General features: G+C 48.7%; 2 protein-coding genes across 2 annotated transcripts; both read right to left on the reverse strand.

Moving 5' to 3' along the window:
* Window positions 1-4,739: 4,739 nt before the first annotated feature.
* nsdD (GATA-type sexual development transcription factor NsdD) lies at window positions 4,740-7,061 on the reverse strand. Its single transcript, XM_040938989.1, has 3 exons — window positions 6,765-7,061; window positions 5,388-6,651; window positions 4,740-5,306 (listed from the first exon to the last, which is right to left on the reverse strand). The coding sequence occupies exons 1-3, from the start codon at window positions 6,797-6,799 to the stop codon at window positions 5,094-5,096; spliced, it is 1,512 nt and encodes a 503-aa protein (XP_040801015.1). The 5' UTR covers window positions 6,800-7,061; the 3' UTR covers window positions 4,740-5,093.
* Window positions 7,062-16,287: 9,226 nt separating this feature from the next.
* BO72DRAFT_486338 (uncharacterized protein) lies at window positions 16,288-16,818 on the reverse strand (the record flags this gene model as incomplete). The annotated part of the gene is made up of 2 exons (XM_040947936.1): window positions 16,511-16,818; window positions 16,288-16,475 (listed from the first exon to the last, which is right to left on the reverse strand). Exons 1-2 carry the CDS (start codon window positions 16,764-16,766, stop codon window positions 16,288-16,290), a joined length of 444 nt encoding a protein of 147 aa, XP_040801016.1. The 5' UTR covers window positions 16,767-16,818.
* Window positions 16,819-23,031: the final 6,213 nt, after the last annotated feature.

Raw genomic sequence — 23,031 nt, forward strand, 5'->3', positions numbered from 1 at the left:
CTGGGATATACCCTGTAACTACTTCGTTATGTACAGTCTGTATCAAAGAACGAAAATTTGTGAAATACGCCTTCGTACGGACTGGGTCTGGTTACATACTCCGTATCTGGAAAACGTGTACAGAAACCTGGACCAGATGCAGGGGTTACCCGGACAGACAGCCTTCGTGGATGGCAAAGGGAGGGAGGGTCCTGTTGCGGATGCGGTGCTACAGAGCCATCGATAACATAGTGCTCATGTTATGGTATGCGTAGCGTTGTTGCCATGTGGTTCTAGCTCTCAGTTCGACGGCTGACGGCGCCATGTTCTTCGTTAGGTCGACATAGACTGCGTGTTCGAATCTACAAGGCGTGTCCGCACGTAGCTCAAGCTGAATACATACACAAGTGACCCTCGAGATACTGGAGCCTTCAAACAGGCGCACATGAGCCCTGTGAAAAACGAATCTGCTAGCGAATAGTCAATCCAGGCACGTCGAGCACACAACAACAAAAGCAACCCCTACACCATCCACACATCATCCAGACCGCCGACTGTGATGGAACCGATGATATACATACATGCATGCATACATACATCTTCTTGCGGACTCCAAGGACATGCGGTACAGTAATCCTTGCTGCTAGAATTACGGTCACTCGAGTATGGTACGCGTGAACACCTCAGGATTGCAAATCCAACGAGCCAGCGAGAGAGACTAGCCGTGGGTTGTTTTTTCTCTCCCATCTCGAACAGGAATGCAGCTCCGATGCGCCGCGCGGGTTGCGGGTTGCGATTTGCGATTTACGATCGATTAGTTCTAACTTATTCCTTCCTCAAGTGTCACAGATCAGATCCCGATATCTCAGGCTCCCGTCTCCCCCCCCTCCCCCGGTCGATCGACCTGCAGCCTTGTTCGCTAGGGTTCGATACCCAACTGCGGGATGCTTTTCACCTCAAACTTCGCCGGTTCGAATTCCAAGACTTTCGGTAGTCCCAAAAGAGACGCATATCCTCTTGTAGAAGAGTGGGGAAGGGAGGTCTCCGTGCTAGATCCGGGCCTGCGTCGCCGGATGCTGAGAGACCATAGACATGAAAGGTCTCAGTATCAGTGTAGTCGCGGTGACAGTTGGGAGAAAGCCTCCAAACATCCGGATCCCTGAAAACTGCCAATGCCACTCTTGGAATTCGAGATGTAGCGTGGAGAAAATGAAACCTACCTAGATGGAAGCATTGAACCCAATCCAAACCCCGAGAAAGAAAATGCTTTAAGGTGCAACAACCCAAACCCCGACCAGAAAGATACTACCTCTGAGTAAGGTAGGTGGAGGAAGGCAAATCTGTCAATCAACTGAAACTATCGGACCCTATCGCCGATCGAATAAGAAACAGAATCTGCCCCGCCGGTGCTTCCCGTCGACTGATTTTCGTGAGTGGATGATCCTTGGTTCGATTTGAGATCTTGCTCTCCCTCGGTGCCATCCGGCCTAACCGCCCTATCGCCTGCCTGGGTAATTCAGGAGGGAAGATTTCGGCATATTCCTTTTTTTTTTTATCTTTTTGGGTCGAAATGGACAAGTAAGATCACCCGCACATCCCTTTCCCTCTCCCGGAACTGCGAGGCTCCTAGCTAGTAACAAGGAAAGAAAACAAAGGCGGCGACCGATGATCGAGGTGGGTGGACTCCACCGTTCTCTCATCTTTGGTCAGGATGATATCAGACGATCTTATGGATGGCGGGCGAGGAACGGGGAAATGCCGAATCGACCCCCGCCCCCCCAAAAAAAGCTGCATCCCATCGGCATGATACGGTAGTAGTTCGCCTTGGCTTGGGGTTCTCTGGGTTTGCTGATCTGGTGGGCAAACATTTGGGTTCAGGATTCGTTTCAGATCCTTACTCATCGGCCACGGGGAAGGTGAGTACGGATTTGGCGGTGAAAATGAGGGGGCAGGTTTAGTCCTGGACTGAGACCCTGGCGAGGCATCCTGGGTATCATCATGGCTCCGAACTAAAGTAAGCATTCACATGCCCAGACAGACGGCGTATCAACTGTTTTTTTTTTTTTTTTTTTTTTTTTTTGTGGATAGGAGAGAATAAGAAACCGAGGCGGGCACAGAGGTACGAGTAGATAGAAAGATCGATCGATCGGTCGGTCCGCCGTGGTTTCACCGCTTGAAGTACCGAGAGATTGGGTCGGTGGGGTCGATAGGCAGGTAGGCGCTCGATAACTAGTCGGAGAGGTTGCATCAGTCCAGTCCGGTCAACAATCTTGGGACAGGTATCATTGTGCTAGCTAGGTCTCCGTAGTCCGTACTCACTGGGCACACACATGAGTAGTAGGGAACTCAATAAGCGGCAAAGCGTACCCAATCGTAGACAATACTAGCGTCAAGAGTTGGGTTCATAGACTCGACTAATCAATCCCAGACCCAAATAGTTGTGCGCCCTCATATAGTTAGCCAGCAGCCCCATTGATGGTGAAGTTATGGAGGTGGAGAATGATGACTGAGCTCTCGCCCGCCCGGCCGGGGTTCGGCCCCCGGGGAGTTGGTATTGCGGTATTTCGGCATTGCCCGAGATCAGACAGACTCCTGCTGTTTCCACGTATGTACTACTACTGATAGTTAGTTGGCAGTGCAAGGCCATGTCGAACGATGTCCATCCCAGCCGCCTGCCTTATCATCCATCGAGCGGGGAGTGGGGAAAAGCGGCCAAGTCTTATTTTCCAAACAGATGTGGCATGATGGTGCCAGTCTTCTCTAATCTATTTTTCCAATCTTGTAGCCGAGCGAATGGAGGTGTCTGATGTGGATACATGACACAATTGCATCGCTGATTCCAAATTATACGTAACCTAGTCGGGAGGAGAGAGAGAGAAACAAAAAGAATCGTCCCATTCGAGTTTCGGCCGGAAGGCACCGTAGTTAACCACACCACCGTGCTGGACTGTACATGGACACATACGAGCATAGCATGTGTTGTGGATTGTCGATGGCAAGAGTTCGGAGCTTGGCGGAATCCAGAACCCCATGGGAATGTGTATGTACATTGGAACAGTCAATGTTTGAGTCGACCTGCTTGAAGGTAGCTAGCCCCCTTGAAGACAGAAGCGATCGAGACTTAGGAGTCCGAATGTACCGTATGTATCTATAAGTCCCAAGGAGAACAGGATCGATGATACCGACTGTCATTCGCCCATTTGGAAGGGAAAGAGGAGGAAAGGGCCGGGGGACGGAATGCATGTGAAAGGTTGAATTGGCGGTGAAGGAACAAAAAAAGGACGAGTCGGGAACGGCAGGGACCCACTGTCATCTGAATGAGATCTCACATCTTGGAACCAAATCGCCGCCTAACGCCGACCGGCAACGGTAGTTAGTGGGTGGTAGGTAGTTAGTGGTAGTGGTAGTACAGGCGACGATAGGATGGGGCACGCTCAATAAAGCCCTCAGCAGCTCGGTCATTAGTGCTATCACGACCGTACTCTGTATGCGTAGGCTTGTGATAGTACTCTTCCACAATCATTAATTACTACTCCAAGTTGTTGGGACTTAGGACGGATGCAAGATGGGGAAAAGTGAGATCGGATGCAAACACGATGAGATCCGATCGGTGGTTCCTTCGATTCGCAGTGGCATTTCTGCCTTTACCGGAAAGGTCCAAACTCAACCGAGTCAGATTGGGAGTCCTCCACCACCACTGGGCACCTCCTATTCTAGTCGCTCGACTGCTCGCCTTGTACACTTTTCAGTCTAGGGTCTAGAGGCAATAGCCTGCACTATTGGTCTTATCTTATTGAGCATGCGATGTGAAAAAAAAATAAAAAAGCCCCCCCAAAAATCATAGATTCGATTTGATTCAGTCCATGTACCGGGGTATCCACAATGTGAGACGGTCGAGTAGACTAACTAGGTACAACCTAGTAGTACTTACTATTGGACAACACACATCGTCATCACCATCATCATCACCACCACTATCATCTCCACCCACACTAGTTCGGCCATTGACCGTGCAGACGCCTCAGAATGATCAAGCGTGAGTGCAAGCTCGGGTTCCGCGGGGGTTCTGGTCGGTTCTAGTGTCTCTCTAGTCTCCATCTGAGTGATTTTTCTTTGGCATTTATCGGGCCACGAGGCATTGCAGAAATGAGTCCCGGGGCGTACGTACGTTGCTCCTCCAGAAAGAGCAATAGAGAGATGTCTATACACGATCCACTCCGTTATTCTCCTTTCTGTTCTCGTTTCCTCGCGCTTTTTCATTAGTGAAGTGGATCTTTAACTCCTGAGTCCGATGCGGCGGTCGCGTGCCTAAACTAAGGTTGCCCGAGCTTGTACTGTCGACGTCTAGATTCAGGGCCTGAAATGACATATCAATTTTGTCTTATAGCCGAATCGTCACCTGCATACCATTAGTTCTTGCCGGGAAACGGTGACCGAGCCGGGCGGCCCGATGGTGAAAGATTCTTTTAAAGAATTTGATGGTAAAAGTGGTGGCCGTTACCTCTCTCAGCTGTGCACAGTGGGGAGACAAGGCTGGAATACATACAAAAGGATACTGGGGGTCCATAACAGAAAAAAGGCACCCATGACATCTCTAAATAGACTGCGTGACTGCGTGGATAACATAATATTGGCACATTCTAACTCGAAACATTTGCCAGACTGGCAATCTCAGATCGATCGAACCGGGGGTATAAGTGTAAAACCAGAATAAGAGTATAACAGAACGATCCGTAGGGCCGAACAAATGGGACAGAGCTGAAGCAGAAACAAAGCATATGCAAAGCCTGTAGCGTCAGATTATGACCAGCCGCAATAGAAAGGATATAAACAACAGGAAACAAGAACAAAAAGCAACAAGTCTATCCCAAATGCCTCTTAACTCGTCGTGCAGGGGGTATTAGAGTAAATCCACGAAACATCCGGAGAAAATCAAAGCAAGTCCCTGTGCTGGGACATTTTGGCAACCAGCCAACCTGGAAGCGAACCGCAGAAAGTCCACATAAAACCATTCAAGAGGATGTGATGAAGAAGAGCAACCGAGACTCGAAACGCCTGATGCTTCTAATTTCAAAGCCAGTCCCAACGCCGAGCTAGATGAGCTGATAATAACTTCAATGACTGTTTGGTGACGAGGTGTCGAGTGCGGTCTTGGGCCTCAGATTTGAACCCATGGACGCAGCTTTATTAGCGCCCATCTTGCGCGTCAGTTTGGCGTAGTGCAACCCGCAAGCATTGCACAGGGTTCGCGCTCCGTCCGGACCACGACGCCATTCGGGTGTTTCGGCTCGGTTACAGCTATGGCAACGCCCAGGGGGAGCAGCTTTCTGCAGATGTCACTGTTAGCACTATCTAGGTAGCAAATTAAATGATATCATGGCTGGTGATTGGTGAACAAATCAACATACCCCTCGTCTTTTTTTCGAATCAGGTCCCGCGAATCCACCATTGGTCTTGAAATCTTCTTGGTACATTGCCACGTGATCCTCGCCATGAACACCACTCGGTTTGAAGACTTTCCTTTGCGCCATTTGCTCAGCCAAAGCATGTTCGTTCAGCACTGCAGTTCGTATGCGAAGCAAAGCTTCTTGGTTGCGGCGTTGTAGATTGAGCATCTCCTCAATCTCGTGCGGAAGTGGCAACGACCCTGTTACTGGACCAGAGCGCTGCGTTTGATGCGCCCTTGCTGCATAGTGACGCGAAAAGTCCAGAGCCCGAGTGCTAATATCAGCTATCTCATTCAGTGAGGTCTCGACGTCGTAAATGTCTAGATGACGCTTAACGGGTTCACCGTAATGATGCCCAGTCAATGGAGGGCGAGATGGAATCACCCCCTTCATTTCGTCAGCACGGCCGGTATCAGGCATTCCTGGTTTCCAGCCTGTTCCGCCATAAGGTCGAGTATCATAAGGAGTGGATGGGTATGATGGCGCATTCGGAGGAGGTTGCGACTGAAACTGGAAGGATTGCGAGAAAGTGCCATATCCGTTGGGAGAAGCCACACTGCCGGCAGAAGGAGGTGCACTGTACTCATAGCCAGAACCAGTCTGGGACCCGGATATAGAAGTAAGACCAGTCTTCGCACTCTGCGTAGGTGACTTTCCCGAGCTTAGCGACTGTAGAGATGTGGTTCTGGAGTCCTGGGTGTTGATTGAGGCCAAACTCGACCGCGACGCCTCCGCTTGCAACTGAGGTTGGTGGGGAAACGTTGACTCGCGCATGAAGGTGCCGGACGAGGCGCCGTTTGAGAACGGGTTAGGTGGTCCAGGGGGCCCTTCTGTGCCCGGTCGCCCAGCAACGTTAGACGACAAGGGGGGAGGGTGGGGTGCATGGTGAGCCTGTTGTGGGGGAGCCGAAGTGGGCGCAGGATAGGGCAATGGATTATCGTTTCCCAAAGCCTCATGGATCGACGGAAGCGATTGTCTTTGCGGCGGCTTTTCCTTCTCCTCCTCGAATGCGCGCCGCGAATCTGGCGGTGATATGTATCCGCCTTGCAATGAGCTTGTGTTGGCGGATGTGGAGAAAGAATAGGGTAGGGATTGCGACGGGTACATGGACGTTGGACTTAAAAGTGGTGTCGGGGAAGATGTCGGGCCCATGGCGGCGGAAGGATGTTTTGCGCTGTAGTTTGGTCCGTCTTTTCCGAGAAATCCCAGTACGGGGAGGTGCTCCCTAGATTGAGGCGTTGACTTGTCAGTAAAATTATCCGACGAACGTTGGCTCTATGCAGTGGTTTTGCCATTTGACAGGCTGAGCTCCCATGAGCCCGTCTAAAAGAGACATACCTGTGCCTGTGCTCAGCTTCTAATGATCCCATCATGCCAGTAGATTAAGACAAGATAGAGGAGATCGAATGAATACGAGGGTTTCATCCACTGTGTCTTTAATTCTCGGTCCTGTGTGTGATTCGCTATAAGTTGTGATCTATCGCGCGAGTCTGTCGGGGCGATTTAGACGGTGAGGGTTGCCCAGCGAAGGCGGAAGAAACCAAGGCAAGCAACGAGATCTTGGGCGGAGTGCAATGACGAATGCTCGTCAGATAAGCTGGGTTTCGCGATGAATTTGCTTCGGAGACGATTGCGAGAGTAAGCAAATATAGAGAAAAATGACGACGTCGCCTTGCTTCACAGGTGTGTAATCGGGAGTGGTGGGGGTTGTAGGTGTGGCAAGCGGGATAGCGGGCGAAAGTTGTAGGAAGTGACTCCCGATGGGTCGCCGGACTGGCTAGGGGAAAAGGCGACAGAGGGCGGCGATTAGAAGTCAGCGCAAGGTGCGGAACAGGCTCCGTGAGGGTTTGTGGCAATGCGATCGCCTTTAGGACAGCCGCGATTGTCAAGTGCTAAGAACTATAGGACGGCGACAACAAAATATGACACGCACCCGCAGCGCGCAAGTGAACAGGTTGGATCAGAGTTACCCTTCCTGTTTTAACTGACTGGCCTTGCACTCCCAGCCAAGGATTGCACTTCTCGGATTCCAGATTGAGGTTCTGCAGTCAGGATTTTTGCTTTGTGTACTCCGTGCAGTCCTTTGAAAAGATCGATTTGACAATGTTTGAGTTCGCGGGAGCGGCGGAGGCGCAGTAAATGCAAGGGATAGAGGTGAATGCGTCGCGTGGAAAGGGAGACGTTGGCTGGTCTTTTTTCCTTCCCTGCCTGGAGTCTTTGTAATCTGTCTGATGGATCTCCGACCTTTCCTTTCCTGTCACTATTGATTGATAGAAAGCACAAGGGCGGGCTGGTGTGAAAGAGAAGGATAATGGATCAGTGTCGGCGGAGGCAGACAAGATATGAAGGTGGGATGACAAGCGGACACAAGGGCGTGTCCGGGAAGATCCAAGGAAAAAGAAGGCGGGGACAGGATGATTTGATAAATGTCAAGGGGGGGGAAAGGAAGAGTAGCAGAATATGGAGGGATTAGTAACAGGATCTAGGATGGCTCGCGAAAGAACAAGGAGAATCTCCCTCACGATTGGAATGCTGGAATTAAAGGGAAAAGAAGAAAGTCAAAGAAGACTTGCGCAGAAGATATTAGTAGGTGTAGAGAAAGAGACAGAGGGTGAGGTGGGTAGTCGGCAGCACCAGCAGGGTAAGTAGGGACATAAGAGGAAGAATAACAATGGAGATGGAAGGAGCAGCATCCGCAGAAGACTAGAATAGTTGACTGACTTAGGACTGGTAAAGAATATTTTTATTATTATCATGATGATGATTATTGTTATTATTATTATAATTATTATTTCTGTGAATATTATTTTTCGAAAAAGGAATTTAGGGAAAAAAAGAGAGAAAAAAAAAGGAAAAAACAAAAAAGAAAATAGAGATCGAAATTAAAATTATGCTTGACCAAAGAAATACAACTTCAACACCCAGGGCCCGCACACACCAGAGATACGGGAGGATCCAAACAGGAGCTACGTACTAGTCAGTACATCGGGCCAAGACAGATGAGCTCAGACCTGGGAAAATGGATGGAAGAAAGACAGGCAGGTGGAGGAGCCAGACCGGACTATGAGATCGTCGAATCATGCTGGTGGTCGTGACCACTTTAAAGTTACGGCGAATTACAGAAGCTTTACGGGCTGCGAACTGCGGATCTTCCACAAAGTGTGGAGTGGGTTGAAATCATGTTGGCGATGGGCGGATATCTCAGTGGAGCGATGGAGCCTTACCAGGGGGGGGGTTGTCCCTGGCCGTGAGAAAAATATTTTCTTTCTTTATTCCTTTTGGTTATTTTCTAGTGATTCTGCAAAAGACTGAATTAAACGTGTTACGTATTCAAGATACGTACTACAATACCATTGCTTTCCAGATTAGCATGCTAGTACCAATTGGTGCTTAGCTCCTGCCACTTCTCACTATCTACAAGTGCAACCAGTTTCTCCCTCGTTACAATCCTGTATTATCTCAAAACATGTTACATTATAGAATCGGCGAATCTGACAGCATCTCCAAGCGCCGGATATCTTGCTCCAGAATCATCAGGTATCGAGGACTCGAGGAAGACCAGGGAATAGCTTACCCGTTCTATATTTCTATTTGTTTTTTCTTTTGCAAAAATAGGATCGATCCTGTACATGGGGTTTGTTCAGCTCCCTACCTAAAAGTTTTTGATTCGATGAACCTTAACCAGTGTTGGGTGTAGGTCAAAACTTCTATCCTTATAGTTTATGCTCTAATGTACGTCAACTAAGAAATCCTGTTTATGGCTCGTCAAGTCCATACCTATAGCTGGGGCTCAATGCCATGACCGAACATCATGGAACATTCGGACCACGGATAATCGGTATGGGTATGTAACGATTTCGGAGCCGACGGGAGCAGGGGCAAGCCAAGAGAGGGGTGGTGCACCGTGTCTGAGGAGGGGACAGAAGACAATGTTAATCAATGTTAATATCGGGGCAACGATAAGTGGTCCGGATATCAAGATCCAGAGATCGCACGCTACGCAATCTGAGGGAATGTGCCTCTAATTTTGGTGCGGAAACGAACACGGGACGCTCAAAAGATATTTCACCGAATTGAAGTGACTCTTGACTAAATAAAGATTCTACGCTTGTGTTTGCTGTCCCGAGTATTGTCAGGTGTAGAGAGATGATGCGTAGATGGGAAGGAGTTGTTTTCTGGTCATCATATCTGGTGTGAGAAATTGAAAAACATGTGGTATAGTACCCTAGTCACCGGGATCTCTCCCTGTCTTCTGAAGGAAGATGCGTCACATTCAACTAAGATATGTTTACAGGGGCTGGATACACAGAAAAATATTCATACGGTTTTAAGCTTCTGTGGATGAAGAGAAGAATAGAAGGCGATGGCCATCTACCACGCTTTGAATTCTATCCATACTACCGACGCTGCGGTGTTTTGCCTCGGCACTGTAACTTCAACGCTGCGACCCATGACGAGCTGCTTGGTAAGGCAGCAAAATGCTACCTGTGATCGATACTTAGATCCAAATGTTAAGCCCAAGGTATGTCAAACAAACATACTGGAATCGAAGTTGGCACAGTTCCCAGATCGCTGATTCAATACCTGGTTACATACAGGGAGCTTTGACCTCCCTGGCCAACATAATCTTCTCCGAGGTCGTCAGATTGTCGCCCTGATTAAACAAGGTTCAAGACAAGGCCGGAGCAGATACACACATACCCACCCAGGACTCAAGGCCAATTCCAACGGAGAACCTCGCTGGACAGAAGGCACCTTTAGCGCCAGCACCGGCTGCGTTAGAAGGAAGGATAGTCTCCGACCCTGGAGATCTGAGAACGATCTTAGTGGGGAAATGGAATCGCGCATCAGCAAAACACCTGCAAACACACTTCGCCAGCTGCAGCTAGCCCAAAAGATATGCACAGTTGGGATCGCAGCTAAAGTATAGCCTGCCATTCACTCCGAAGCACGGCGTGCGAAATTTCCAGCTGACGCGAGCCATGGTCAGCTCCCCTCCTGCAGCGAGGAACCAGACCTTTTGGATCAGGCTGCTGGGCCCCCTGCTTTCACTTGTAGTGTTGAAGCTATTTGTCATTCGACATGAAAGGGGGGGGAGCAGGGAGGGGAACAATTTAGTTTGTAAGCTAAAAGCAATGTCGAGGAAAGGATGAGATCGAAGGAGGGGTGCAGCAAAGTATAGCCGTGCCTGCGTGATTTGTACAGTACCATGGTACAATACAACGCTCCCCGCTTTCCCTTGCTCGAGATCTCGGGCATAGCCGTTTGTGGGTGGCACCATCGTCATCACCACCTTGATCAACATTCCTGATGATCATTCAACATCCGTTGCAAAGTCAATTTAGCCTTAGGTAATAATGTAGGCGCTGGAGAATTCCTGTCTTTCTTCTTCAATGGGGGTTTTCATTGCCCTGTTCCTTTGCTGCTCCAGCCGCAAGACTATAGCTCGTTGGCTGACTTCTAAGTGTTTTGTATTTCTCAGTTGCTCATTACTCTGTAGCCTGCAGTGGTGAGCAAAATGTCACTAGAAGGGGTAAACAGACTATTGAAGACGGTGAAACTGAAGCCCTGATCCTAGTGCTCTAGGAAGGGAGGAAATCTATCCATGATATGTGTATAACGGATGCGTTCGAGGCTTCCAACGGACGCCTTCGCTGTCGACTACGGAGTACTTATTGCTTACTCGATTGGGTCACGACTGCACTCAGACTTTCGATCGATCGATCACTAACCCAGATATTTGGCTCTAATTAGCAATGCTAGCAGGGGCAGTTGAGCAACAGTCTCCTCCCGTTGCAACCAAATAGCCCCCCTTCTGCCACATCCAATGCACAGTGTTGGAACGGACGAATATCCCGAACGAGAAACTTCGTGTCAGTGCGTGCTCTGCTGTCTTACACCTTCAGACACCAGATCGAGACACGTTCCTCAACCTGGAAGAGAAATTGTCTGACAACCCTGTACACCTCACGGGGCCTAGCCCCAGCAAACTCGATCTCTTATGATAGGTTTGACTTCGAAGATAACTTAATTGGTCTTCGTCACCCCCGATCACGGAAGTTGAACTTCATTTGACTTTTGCTTTCCTTATATCGGGTATGTTAATGTTTGCCGGGCCCTTCGAGGGGAGCTCAAGCCTTTTTGTGGAGAGTTTGATCACATGATCAGCATGGGCGGGCGCATTGGCGTCAGTTCACTCTTGAACACTATGCCATAGGTATATATCATCGCACCGGCAAATGCAAATGGTCTGCTTGTGTAGATGATGCTCGGTGCATGATAATCAATATAAGCAGCCACAGCTAATTATTTCCTCGGCTGAGCTTATCCAAGCCGACCGTTCATATTAATTTCCTTACACACTGTAAGATCACTAGGAATATATAAACTCGGCATCAACCCACTGTTTCCCTCACAATCATTATCAGCAAAACCCGGCATGCTTGTGAATGACCAGATACGTCACCGAACCATCCAGTTTGATCTGTCTCCTTTATGATTCTGTCTCTGCAGCAGGGAATCGTTTGACCCTGAGTTTGATCGCACGGAGAAGGATGGAACTTCGATCATTACGAGGTTGAGCCATGAATTGTAACACCTAGTATTGAATGCAAGATACAAGTGAGGGACAAAGCAAATGCTGGTTCTGGAAAATAGACTCCCAGTCACGATCTAAAAATTATCACCATCCGGCAGCAAAGTTCAATCGAGTTTCTGGGTTGAGGATGGCTCTGAACACATGTATCTCCAATTGAGATAGAGTGATGATCCAGCCCTCAAGCTTGAAGATAGTTGCAAGACACAAGCCCCGACCGGGATATTCTGTTTGTAAGTTTCCTGGCTCACCTTATTCCTGCTATATCCCCTTCTCTTTTATTACAAGTTCATTAGCGTGGACCGACACCGTCCTTACGGACACAATGCATATCATTTTAGAACGTACCTGCCACCTACTCAACGGGCTGTGTATCGGATCTGTATCCAGATAGGTACCTGTTGACGTGATGTTTTTTATTCTCTCGAGGGATCAACTAGAACGATCCTAAACCCGGTAAGGTTACAGCAAGCTTTTCCATTTGGTCGGTGGGTATGGAAGAACATCCTGAAGGATTTTTTTTGTTCGGAAGAATTAACTACGGCCATAATGGTTAGCATGTGAAAGCTGCCCGACCTATGAACTCATGATACAGATAACCACATCTACCTGCCCTCTGTGAGTCTGCTTTATTTAATCGAGCCCGGGCTTTTGAAAACTCCAGGGAATCCTATGACTTGTGACGCCGACATTATGAAAGTAATCCTGAGGGGTCAGCCCGTTGTACGAAGTAAAGTACTGTACATTGACCACCTTACCAGTGCACAGACGAGGCGACCCGTGGTGGATGAATCCAACGGTCGCCTTAAAATACGACTAATCTGATCGGACTGGTACCAATCGCCCATCCATCCGCCCACCACTCCAGGTACACACCAGGTAACTTCAATAACAAGTGATCATGTCAATTGATTCAACATAGTACGTAGGGGAAAAGTTACTCCGTAGACTACCCACTCGCTGCTCCTAATAGCAAACCTTGTTATTGACCCATACTCTTTGATCAGGTTGCCTGGAGCAGTTTCGACTCACTTTAGCAGGCCACCGTACAAATCTACAGTTTATCTTAGTGACTCCCAGTAACTATCCTTCGGCGTCCTCGAAGGAGCCCAGGAATCGGTAATAATATGGACATACACATCCGTATCACATTCTTTCGACGATATTCCTACAATCTATAGGTTCTTACCCATTTCATATACATCGTAACTTCAAATAGCCGAATCTGCTCTCGATCTTGAGGGCAGGAAATGAGGGCTCAAGCGGGCATGCTAAGCATCATTTCGGACTAGGAATGCTGGATCGCAAAACACTGTGCATACAACACCGGGCCCCATCGAATGGTGTTGATTGGTCACAATCCGACGCATTGACCAACAAGCTCACAGGATCTTGGAATGTTTTGAGATAAGTGACAGCTTGCATGAGATTAGGTGAGTCTCAAATACAGCCAACACGATTATATCCCCAGCCACCCGATAGACCATGGACTATAACTTGGCGAAAGTTATTACGGAGACACGGTTCCGCCCCAGCTTGTTGTGCCACTGTTGACAAGTGTGCACGATAGCGCATATTCGGGCTTCGACGTCCACCATGTGGTACGCCCTGTGGAAAGGAGACCGACCTGATCAGACAAGAAATCCATGGATAGATACAAGGGCTATGCTTCCGTTCCTTGAACTGAAAGCTGACTTATACTGTCATAGTGAGTGAGAGTATGTATACAAGCAAAGGGGACCCTCGTTGTTGGCTGCTGTGGTTTCCAGATGACACAAAACGTCTACCGGTGATTTTTTCCAATGGCAAATGTGGTGGTATCCGCTCGCTCCAAGAACAATTGCGTTGCGCCTTCATGCCCCCCCGGTGGTGACGATCTCTGTTATCAGTCATGTCGAAAGGGGTGAATGGGACAGGAAACCATACATACACATAGTAGTTAGACTAGGACGAGAAATTCCCTGATCAACCAGCCCCATATCGTGATGAGAGCCATCGGCTCTGTACCAGTTCTCTGGTCAGTGGAGACATGTCCCATCCATCTCTCACCGACATGCTGCTAATCTAAATCTTCTTCCTTGCCCCCAGGAAGCAATGATCGTCGTTTGGAAAGTACTGCTCGGCTCTCCAGTGCCAAGAGAGCACCAAACAATACCATTGTCGCTATTTATGCAGTATGCCGTTCGTGTTACCGCATCGACTTGAAAGGTCGAGAAGCGCTCAAGCCCCACAAAATCCGAGATATTGCATAAGGGGAGTCTGTGTATACAAAGTAACAAACCTACTGGGTGACAGAATGGGGTAGAACAGATCAAGAAAAGACCCTCACGATGACCACAGAATCTTGGATCTTGTACTATCGATTGACGAGGAACCTGACTCGAGTCCTATGCACTATCCGAGGCCAATCACCCCAAATTCATGACTCCTCCTCATCTTTGACTCCGTTTAACCGACGCCAGAGACAGGTAGCGGACTGGGAAACCCGCATTCACTACCTAGCTATGGAGCCAGGTGAAATGGATCTTGTGCCAGGCAACAGACAGATGATTGCCCGGAAGGACTGATTACTAAGGTGTGCCAGCATCGCAAAACTGATCTTTGTCAGCGGGAGTCTTCGATCGAAGATTTCGCGCATAGTCAGGAGGTGACACAGCATGGTTCGCGAAGCGAGGAATTTATTGGTGACCCGGCAAACGGCCGGGATCGACAGCGCCAGAGGGCAATGGATAAAGAACCGTTGCGACCGTTAGTAGTTTTCAGTCCCGACACCTCCACTGGGTCTCCCTGACAGCGACACAGAACAGCCCCATAGGCATATCTGGATTAACCTGAATTATTACATGGTACAGGTAATACCGGCACCTAGGTATCAGATGTGGGACCGGGTCCTACTAAGTATGATCTCTCCCAGCGCTGATCGAAGAGTCCTATCGGCACTCATAAGGGGTAAGGGGAGGGGAGCTGGACGGCGCTTCGACCGTTTGTGGCAAGAGTCGAAAGTGACGGACGGGCGGATGTATGGATTGAAGCCCGGTGATCGTTCTGGCGACAAGCGTTCTGTCTATTGGAGCGGAGACAAAGTCCTGACACCATTCGTATTGTGGTTTGTGATGGCTCCGACTAACGACCTTACTACTACGAAGTTACTGGTGTTCGCCTGCGACAAACGCCGCCTTCCGCTTCTTGACACCTGATCTGTTTACTACTAGGTAGGTAGCCACTGCACTTCTTTGGTCTTGGTTTGGGAGAAGGGCTTACGATCCAGCGAGTACGTACTCGTAGTAACCGTCTCCATCACCTTACATCACCGGCAAGCAATCCTGCTAATGGACCTGACCCTCGCCGTTGAAGTACATTACCGTACCTTTTGTCAAAGAGTGGCGAGCCACTTCCAGGCTGACTATGATTGGCTATGATCCCCCAGATTCTCCATATGTACCACCGGCAAGGTGACTCTAACCAAGGACTTTCTTATTCGCCCGGATGGGCCCTGGCCATAGCAGTGGAAGAACGAAAATAAGAATAGAAAAAGAAAAGAGTCCCCAAAGTCAGGGGTACCTTAGTGGCGGTGGACCAATCTTCTCGACGGCTGGATCTCTCGACCACTGGTATGATGAAAGGGAGAAGGATCATCATCATCATCATCATCATCATCGTCATTATCGTAATAAGTCAACTTTGCTGGTACTGGAATGCCAAAAGGAAATGCACCCGAGGGCAAACATCCCCCCGATGCAGTGGATCCATCCCGGTAAACTCTCCGACGACTTACCCCCAAACAGGAAGCTGACAGCTGGGGTTTCGTCAAAAAATTCGGCTTAACCCGTGCCTCGCAGCGGGTCTTTCGACCTTTTTCCGCAATTCCCTTGCCTTAGCAGGACCTGGCTGTGCTGCAACTAGACCGATCGGGGACATGTATGTACTCTGTACATTCGGTAACGGCCTCACTCCCCCACCAGCCATGCTGATGCTGTCTGTACCCGTCTGGAATCTTCATCTTCGATCCCCGTATCGAGCCAGCCGACAATCGACATGAGATCTCGTCTTCCCGTTCTGCGTTGCGTATATTGGACCATTGCCCATCGAACGGGCTCAAAAGTCCATATTCTCATATTTATTATTCTGCGATCGGAACCGTCTCAGGAACTTCTACCGATTAACGTGTGCATGGGCTATCTTCTTCTTCTCTAGACTGAGCTGCGAGATTGGCGGGATATACCGCCTCTTCCAACTCATGCCAGTTCCAATCTACGTTTGGCCTTTCTAGAGGGGGGTTGCCTTGGACAATGATGGTTCCGCGATCTTTTCGGGGAGCGCGTCAGAATGGAAATATGTTGCGGTGGGTTTGAAGTCAAGGTACGGACGAGGCATAACAGCAGCAACGCCGGCGACAATGATCATAATGATCATAATCATACAACTACCACCACCACTCGGTACATAGTCCATAACTAAGTAGACTACGGAGTACATACCTGCCACATACCTCTCCAAGCCATAAAAACCACGTGTGTCACCGCACTGAAGGATAGCTCGGCCACCTCCTTCCGAATAGGGAGACTGAGAAGCTGACCCACTGCATTCCTCCAACCAACCTCTTGAAAAACACGTGAAGTGGGCCTTCCTCCATCGGCACCAGTCAAACTGTCCCGTCTTTGGCGTACCAAGATTTGACTGGAGAAACCCTGCCCGAGAATGACGAATGCGACAGATGCCCTGTCAATCATCACGATCGATACCATGGCTGCTGTTCAGGCCTGCTTATGTTCCACTGTGGCTGTAAGTTGGGGCATGGTTGACAGGGAGGCCATCCAGGTGAGGGTAGATGACAACCGCTGATCATCATCATCAGCAGCAGCAGCAGTAGCAGCATAATCGCCGCCGAGGACTATGCAGACGGACACCGGATGAGGTAAGGAGGAAGTCATTCACATTCCCCTCCGTCCTCCCCCAAGAAGAATGTGTGGCTCGGAAGTTGAGCAACAATCATTTCCCTACCCAGGTACGCGGAATGTGTAAGGTTATCATCTCCTAAGGAACAAAATCTTGACTCTATTCCTCTGTCGCTCTCGTGACTACTCGAGTTAGTGTTTCTTTTTTTCCTGCTTTTCCATAGATCCTTCATCACTACGGTACCTCATGAACACACCGACCGCCAGACGGATCTACTTCGGGTTCCGTGTTGGTGGCACAGGAAATCAATCACCGATTCCAAGTCGTAAGCAAATCCCGGGTCTCTGGACGTGGTCGACGCCATGATGGTGGTAATGATGATCCGCTAGGCCCATTTCCCTCATGAGGCAAAAACACAAGCCAAAATCAGGAAAAGATGGCAAAATGAGCTGATCTCACAAGCGCAAATTAATCTTATCCAAAGCGGACGACTGCTGTCGTGGACTCGTGAGATCGGTGTTAGTCTCGTGTGGATGCGCTCAAACCTCTCCCTCTTGCAACCCCCCCCCTCCAAATTCAGGCAATTTTGCATTTGGGCAAAGTTGGCGTCCGGGCTCGGAGTCTGCGGGACGCAGATACTGCCTCTTCCAGGCCGTTGAACGTTTGGATTCCCCACTGCATCTGCCATGGACCCGGCTGCAGTGGGGGGTTCCACCTTGACTTACTTAGCGCGGTCAAGACTGAGGTGGGATCGAGGAAGGGCGCATCACTTTTGTGCGTGTCACTCAAAAGTACGCGATTCAGGAAAGGCATGCAGGCTGATCCGATGCATACGCAGATTTGGAGAGGGGAGTGAGACCGGATTATCCGACTCGCCTTCTGTTGGCTTCTTTGCATCCCTTGACCCTCACTGGAAATCGTACAAAGTCAGAAAGTCATTTCGATCATCAAAACCCCTCGTCAACATCACGATAGAACCATTTTGTCCAGATTATCTTTCCATATGGGAGATTCTAATTTGCCGAGCTCGAACTCCCCATGCACATGACTTCTCGGCTTTATTCTCCGTGTCCGTGAAGCTGGGAAGCTACTCCATATATTGAGCTGGACCGGACTGTCCATAGTAAATGACCTGGACTGATCCAGGTGTTGTAATTCGAGTGGTGGGTACACAAGTGGGCTTCCATTATTTTCTTTTTTCCAAAAAAAAAAAAGCGAGACAAACAATAGGGCAGATAGGGGAGATATCACGGAAATTTTCGCTCATTATGATAGGTGAAGCATTCAGAAGCAAGGTATGGAGAGGAGGTGAGTACCAGTAGGGAGAGCTCTTGACCTCATAACGGTTGTCGATCGGCCCGCCACGACTAGCACGATTTCCGTTCTGCAACCTCTATCTGTGGGAACTGTCTAGACTCCAGACTTTGCCTAGCGTCGCTATCTATCGCCCATCGCCATCGTCGGGGTGAATCTGAGCGGATCTTGGGGAGGGAGGGGGAAGGGGGGAGGGAGGAGGAGGGGGGGGTTTTGGTCTGGCTGGTCTCTTTGAGTCTATCAGTGATGCATTGCTAGCCAACAGTGATCACGGAGATGACCACCCGAAGGGTGCTAGCACCAGACGAGTTTAATTAAATCACCCGTCAATTTTTGCTCTTCCCCCATAATTTTTTTTCTTTCTTTTCCTGTCTGGTGGACGAGAAGTGCTTAGTGAGGAAGACTAGATGTTTTAAGCCCCGAAGTCAACCCGTAGGATGATGACACTCTGGATCCTATAGTGAACGGATAGTATTACTGTCGTTGCTTCCGGCCGTAAAAACAACGTGGTGCGGTGGTGGGTGGATTTCTAGTAGTGTCAACGGGAGGTGCAGAAAAGAAGGGCGACCGAATCCACCCGCGTCCCAAGGCAGCAACTACAGAAGATGGGATGTGTATCACGGATCAATTCTAAGTTAACTTACCGTTCAGGATTTACATATACTTAAGCACGAGTCAGGCGGGCTTGCAAACACCATAAACTGGAGCCCATACCCGCGTTGAGTACAACAAAAGGGGCTAAGCAGGGCACATTAACAAGCTAATTCGTCTTTTGCGTAAACCCCTTAGAAAAAAGGTAGCATCGTAGACAGCGAGAGGAGGCTAACAGTTTTTCTATTTTTTGCCCTTTCTTCCAGAATTATCGACAATGATGATGCTGCTACTGCTGCTGCTGCTGATGATGACGGCATATGCTAATCAATAATTTAGGTCGGAGTTTTACAGCCGTGATGGGTGGGTGCCCACTGTCCCGATGGAATCAACAAACACCCCAATCTAAATAGATTAAACTGGAACCTCTTGTCTCCTTCTGTTTTCATTTTTTCATTTTTTTTTTGCGCCCGTAGACTGACTACAAGGCACGACCATTCGAACTATAAGCCTCAGGTTGGGCCAATATATCGACAATCTAACTCCCTACTGATATCGTTTTTTTTTGGCCACACCAAAACACCATGTGCGCGAAATCTATATTTGTCATTCGCTGTGATGAGCTCAGACGAACTTCCTCCGAATCTTCCTATTTTGACCTTCTGAGACTAGTATATAGTCAAATAGATTATTCCGGACCCCCCACTGAACTGACCAAAAGCAACTAAACAAGGCACCATGTAACCTGAACCATCCGCCTCCCTCGATCGATCATGCCAGAGAACACGGAAAAAAAATCATTAGGAAGGGCATATGGCACCTGAGATATAGTCTATACCTTCTTGGAACTGCTTCCGATCGCTGCCAAAATCATTCCGTAGCTTATATCGACCCTAGATAACCAAGAAGTAAATTACCATCCGGTAAATCGCTTGTACCGAGGTATGCGCATGTACATGTACTGTAATCATGTACACCGGGGCAAACACCTACGGTGCCCGAATTGGGGTTCATACCTGGATAGGGCAAGGGGGCACAGACTTGCATCTCATTCGATTGAGGAAATGGAGCAGAATGATATAGGAGGTGCCCGACGCTCGAGTCGTGGGCCATGAAGCAGATTACCGCTTGAATCATGAGTCGAAGCCAGTCAAGCGGCTCTAGACGTTACTTCTGACTCGCTGACGAGGTAGGTCAACCAAAGCGCAGGAAAGGTTTCACAAATTAGCTTTACAGATAATAAGTAAGTATGTAGCTTCGGAGTATATGCCTCGACTTGTCTCTTCTGATTCTCTATTGATAAGATTTCAGAATCGTAAGGTCTGATATGTGACGCTCGATCCCTTCCTTGTCCGTGTTCTCGACCCCCCGATTGTCAAAGCTGATTGCTATTCCTGATACTTTTGCTATAATCACTGCCATCATCATCATACCTTGATTCTGTTGTGTAGGAAAACCTGATCGCTACCAGCCTACAGTGTATTATAACCCGTTGGGGAGGGGATCATACAACAGATGAGCTCATAGAACTCTCGAACCCGCCTCATGTCCCCTTTCCTTTATCCTATGAACAAAGTACTTACCGGAACCTTAAGTGATATTACTATAGATACTCCGCCGAACAGGCCAGGAGGCACATATATATGTGTTTCTCATATAGGGGGGGGGGAAGGTGGTGGAGAGCGGGGAGTTATATCGGGAAAGAGGTATATTGGGGAAAGTGCAAACCGAGAGAGTTTTCCCCGTTCACATTAGTAAACTGACCACAGACCAGACACCGGAGCAAGCACCATACCATGGCACAATCAAGTTTTCTCTGGAAGAATCTGCACGATGCCCTCCCATATTGGGGAAGTTGATTGGCGAATCTCTGATGCTATGCCTTCGTGATTCGTTCCTAGAATGGATCTGGACCTCGAATCGCCTTGGTTCCAGGTACGGTGCTCACAGACTTCTCTCACTACTTCCATCTTCGGTGAGGATGGAGTGAAGACGGATCTCCCCTGGCTTTCACGATTTCTGGCATGGTCGTTCTTGTTTCGATGGAGAGCAGGTTTCCTGCTCATGCTGGGGAAAGGCCCTGTTCTTGCTCTTGGGGACGGTTCAAACGCGACCAGGTCTATGACGTGCGTAGGGATAGTGCTCGTGAGTATGGTGTCTGATTCTCTCAACCTCTCAGCTCGAGTAACGGATGTGGTCTAACTTCTACGTTGTTCATAGTCTTCTAGTTCGAATTGCCTTTGGGATAGCTTCGCTGTTCTAACAACCACCCTTTTTGTTCGGAGAACGATCGCATATCATGAAAGCGCTACGGTGGAAAAGCCCTTCGTGGTGATCCATAGCTGGAAGAGAATAGCAAGGACTTAACCTTTCACTTGGTAGCATGACACCTCTTATGAGAGCGTGGTTATAATGAGCTCCCCCTGGATTTCGGATGCTGCTATTGTCTTTCTCCGGCTTCCCTCGGCGAATATCGCACGAGAGGAATATGAGTATAGGATGGATAACCAGCACCCAGGTGTGCTTGCTTGGACACGGCCGAGGTGCGCAATGATTCTGTCATCCATACCAAGTTCTCGTGCTTGACGCTCTCGATCGGACAGATCGCTGATACCAGTATGTTGGCAGGCTCGTGTCTTCCCAATGATCCGTTCGGTACCCTCTCCGCTACATTCAGACCACCAATACCATGTGTGGCAGTCAGTCGAACCGTATACAATGCCTGCAGTTTTCCCCTGCTCCGTCGATGGATCCCAAACCAAGCGACCAGCCTAGATTGCTGTGGCCTCTTCGAAGACGCAACTCAACTTCGGTAGGTCCAACGCACAGGACAAACTAACAATATGACACATGGGCTAGCTCCTAAGATCGGCTCTTACCGGTCAGCACGCGCATCCAGTATTGATACGCATCGAACCTTAAACCGACATAGCTTGTATCGACCGAGCGCTACAGAATCTGAAATCAGAAAATCCCAATAGACAACCAAACTGCACAGAGCCTTTTGTCTATATCGGGCCTGCATAACAGTCTATCTAGTTTGGAGATAGCACATGTGAGATACTGTGCATACATACATGTACAGTACAGTACATGCAGGGTAGGCCCAGAATGCGTGAACCAACCGGCTCCTTTCCGTCTGCAAGTGGTGCTGTCAATACTGCCAGCAAAGATCCATGATCAGCAACCATCATCCAGAATTTGACTAACTGCGTGGAACGAGGCGCAGTGTGACAAGTTGAAAGTTTGGCTATTTGTCAGGTCTAATGTTCGTTCTTCAATCCTCCACCTTGGGTCGTGTTGTTGATAGGAAGAGTAGAAATACCTGTTTGTCCTCATTTTGCACTTCTTGGAACTGTTGTTCTGTGTATATTACACGGTGAAAGATTACCCATACAACACGGATACCGCAAGCCCCTGGAAAAAAAAAGAGAAAGAAAGATAAGCACCGCTGGTCTTTCCTGGTCCCAATTTGAACCTAGGTACTGGTTTCCTGTTACCGCGAATCGAACCATACAATGGCGGTGGATTTTGATCCCAGCTGGTCGGGAATCCAACCACACGTGGATTGAACCACACACCGTACTTCGGCTTGACTGGTGCGCTAAGTGACTTAGGGGTTTGCTTTCCCACTTTCGGCCGGCGGGGGGCCCGGGAGAGATGATGATCTAGATCCCATCCTCCGTTGGGCTATTTCTTTCGTCCATCCATCCATCCATCCATGATCTCATCATCTCATGATTTGTTTAGACAAACGCTACGTAATGGACCCGAAAGAACAGCATTCTGGAAAGAACGGAGTCGGTGATTTAATCAAAAATAAATTAAATCACATCGTCCAAAGCATCTCCGATCACAAGCACAATGGGGTCAATCAAGAGGAGTGGGCACCAATTTTGATGAGATCCGAAGAAGGGCCGTCCGATTTCAACGGGAGAACCAAAGAAACATACGTTGATAAATTAGTTGTTCCTCGACTTTTTTAATTTATCTTAATTAACTGTCTAACTATCCGAACATCCTGCCTGTCTCATTACATTCACATCATAGTGTGGCTATGAAGGTGGGACAAATTTGATGATGTTTTCTTTTCTAGGGGGGAAAAACACTATGAATAGAATGGCAGCCGGGAGATTAAGTTATTATTTCCTCCAAGTCCAAGACCTGCCTAGTCGATCGAATTTCAGTTAGCCGATCGGTTCCAGGATA

The sequence above is a fragment of the Aspergillus fijiensis genome (genome assembly GCF_003184825.1).
Source record: "Aspergillus fijiensis CBS 313.89 unplaced genomic scaffold BO72scaffold_25, whole genome shotgun sequence".
Taxonomy (NCBI): Eukaryota; Fungi; Ascomycota; class Eurotiomycetes; order Eurotiales; family Aspergillaceae; genus Aspergillus; species Aspergillus fijiensis.

Excerpts from the sequence above, each read along its gene's own strand:
- nsdD (XM_040938989.1), bottom strand. The coding sequence starts at position 6,799 with ATGATGGGATCATTAGAAGCTGAGCACAGGCACAG. Across the intron at positions 6,652-6,764 it reads GAAGCTGAGCACAGGCACAG|GGAGCACCTCCCCGTACTGG; the intron begins GTATGTCTCTTT and ends GCCTCAATCTAG. Across the intron at positions 5,307-5,387 it reads ATTCGAAAAAAAGACGAGGG|AAAGCTGCTCCCCCTGGGCG; the intron begins GTATGTTGATTT and ends TGACATCTGCAG.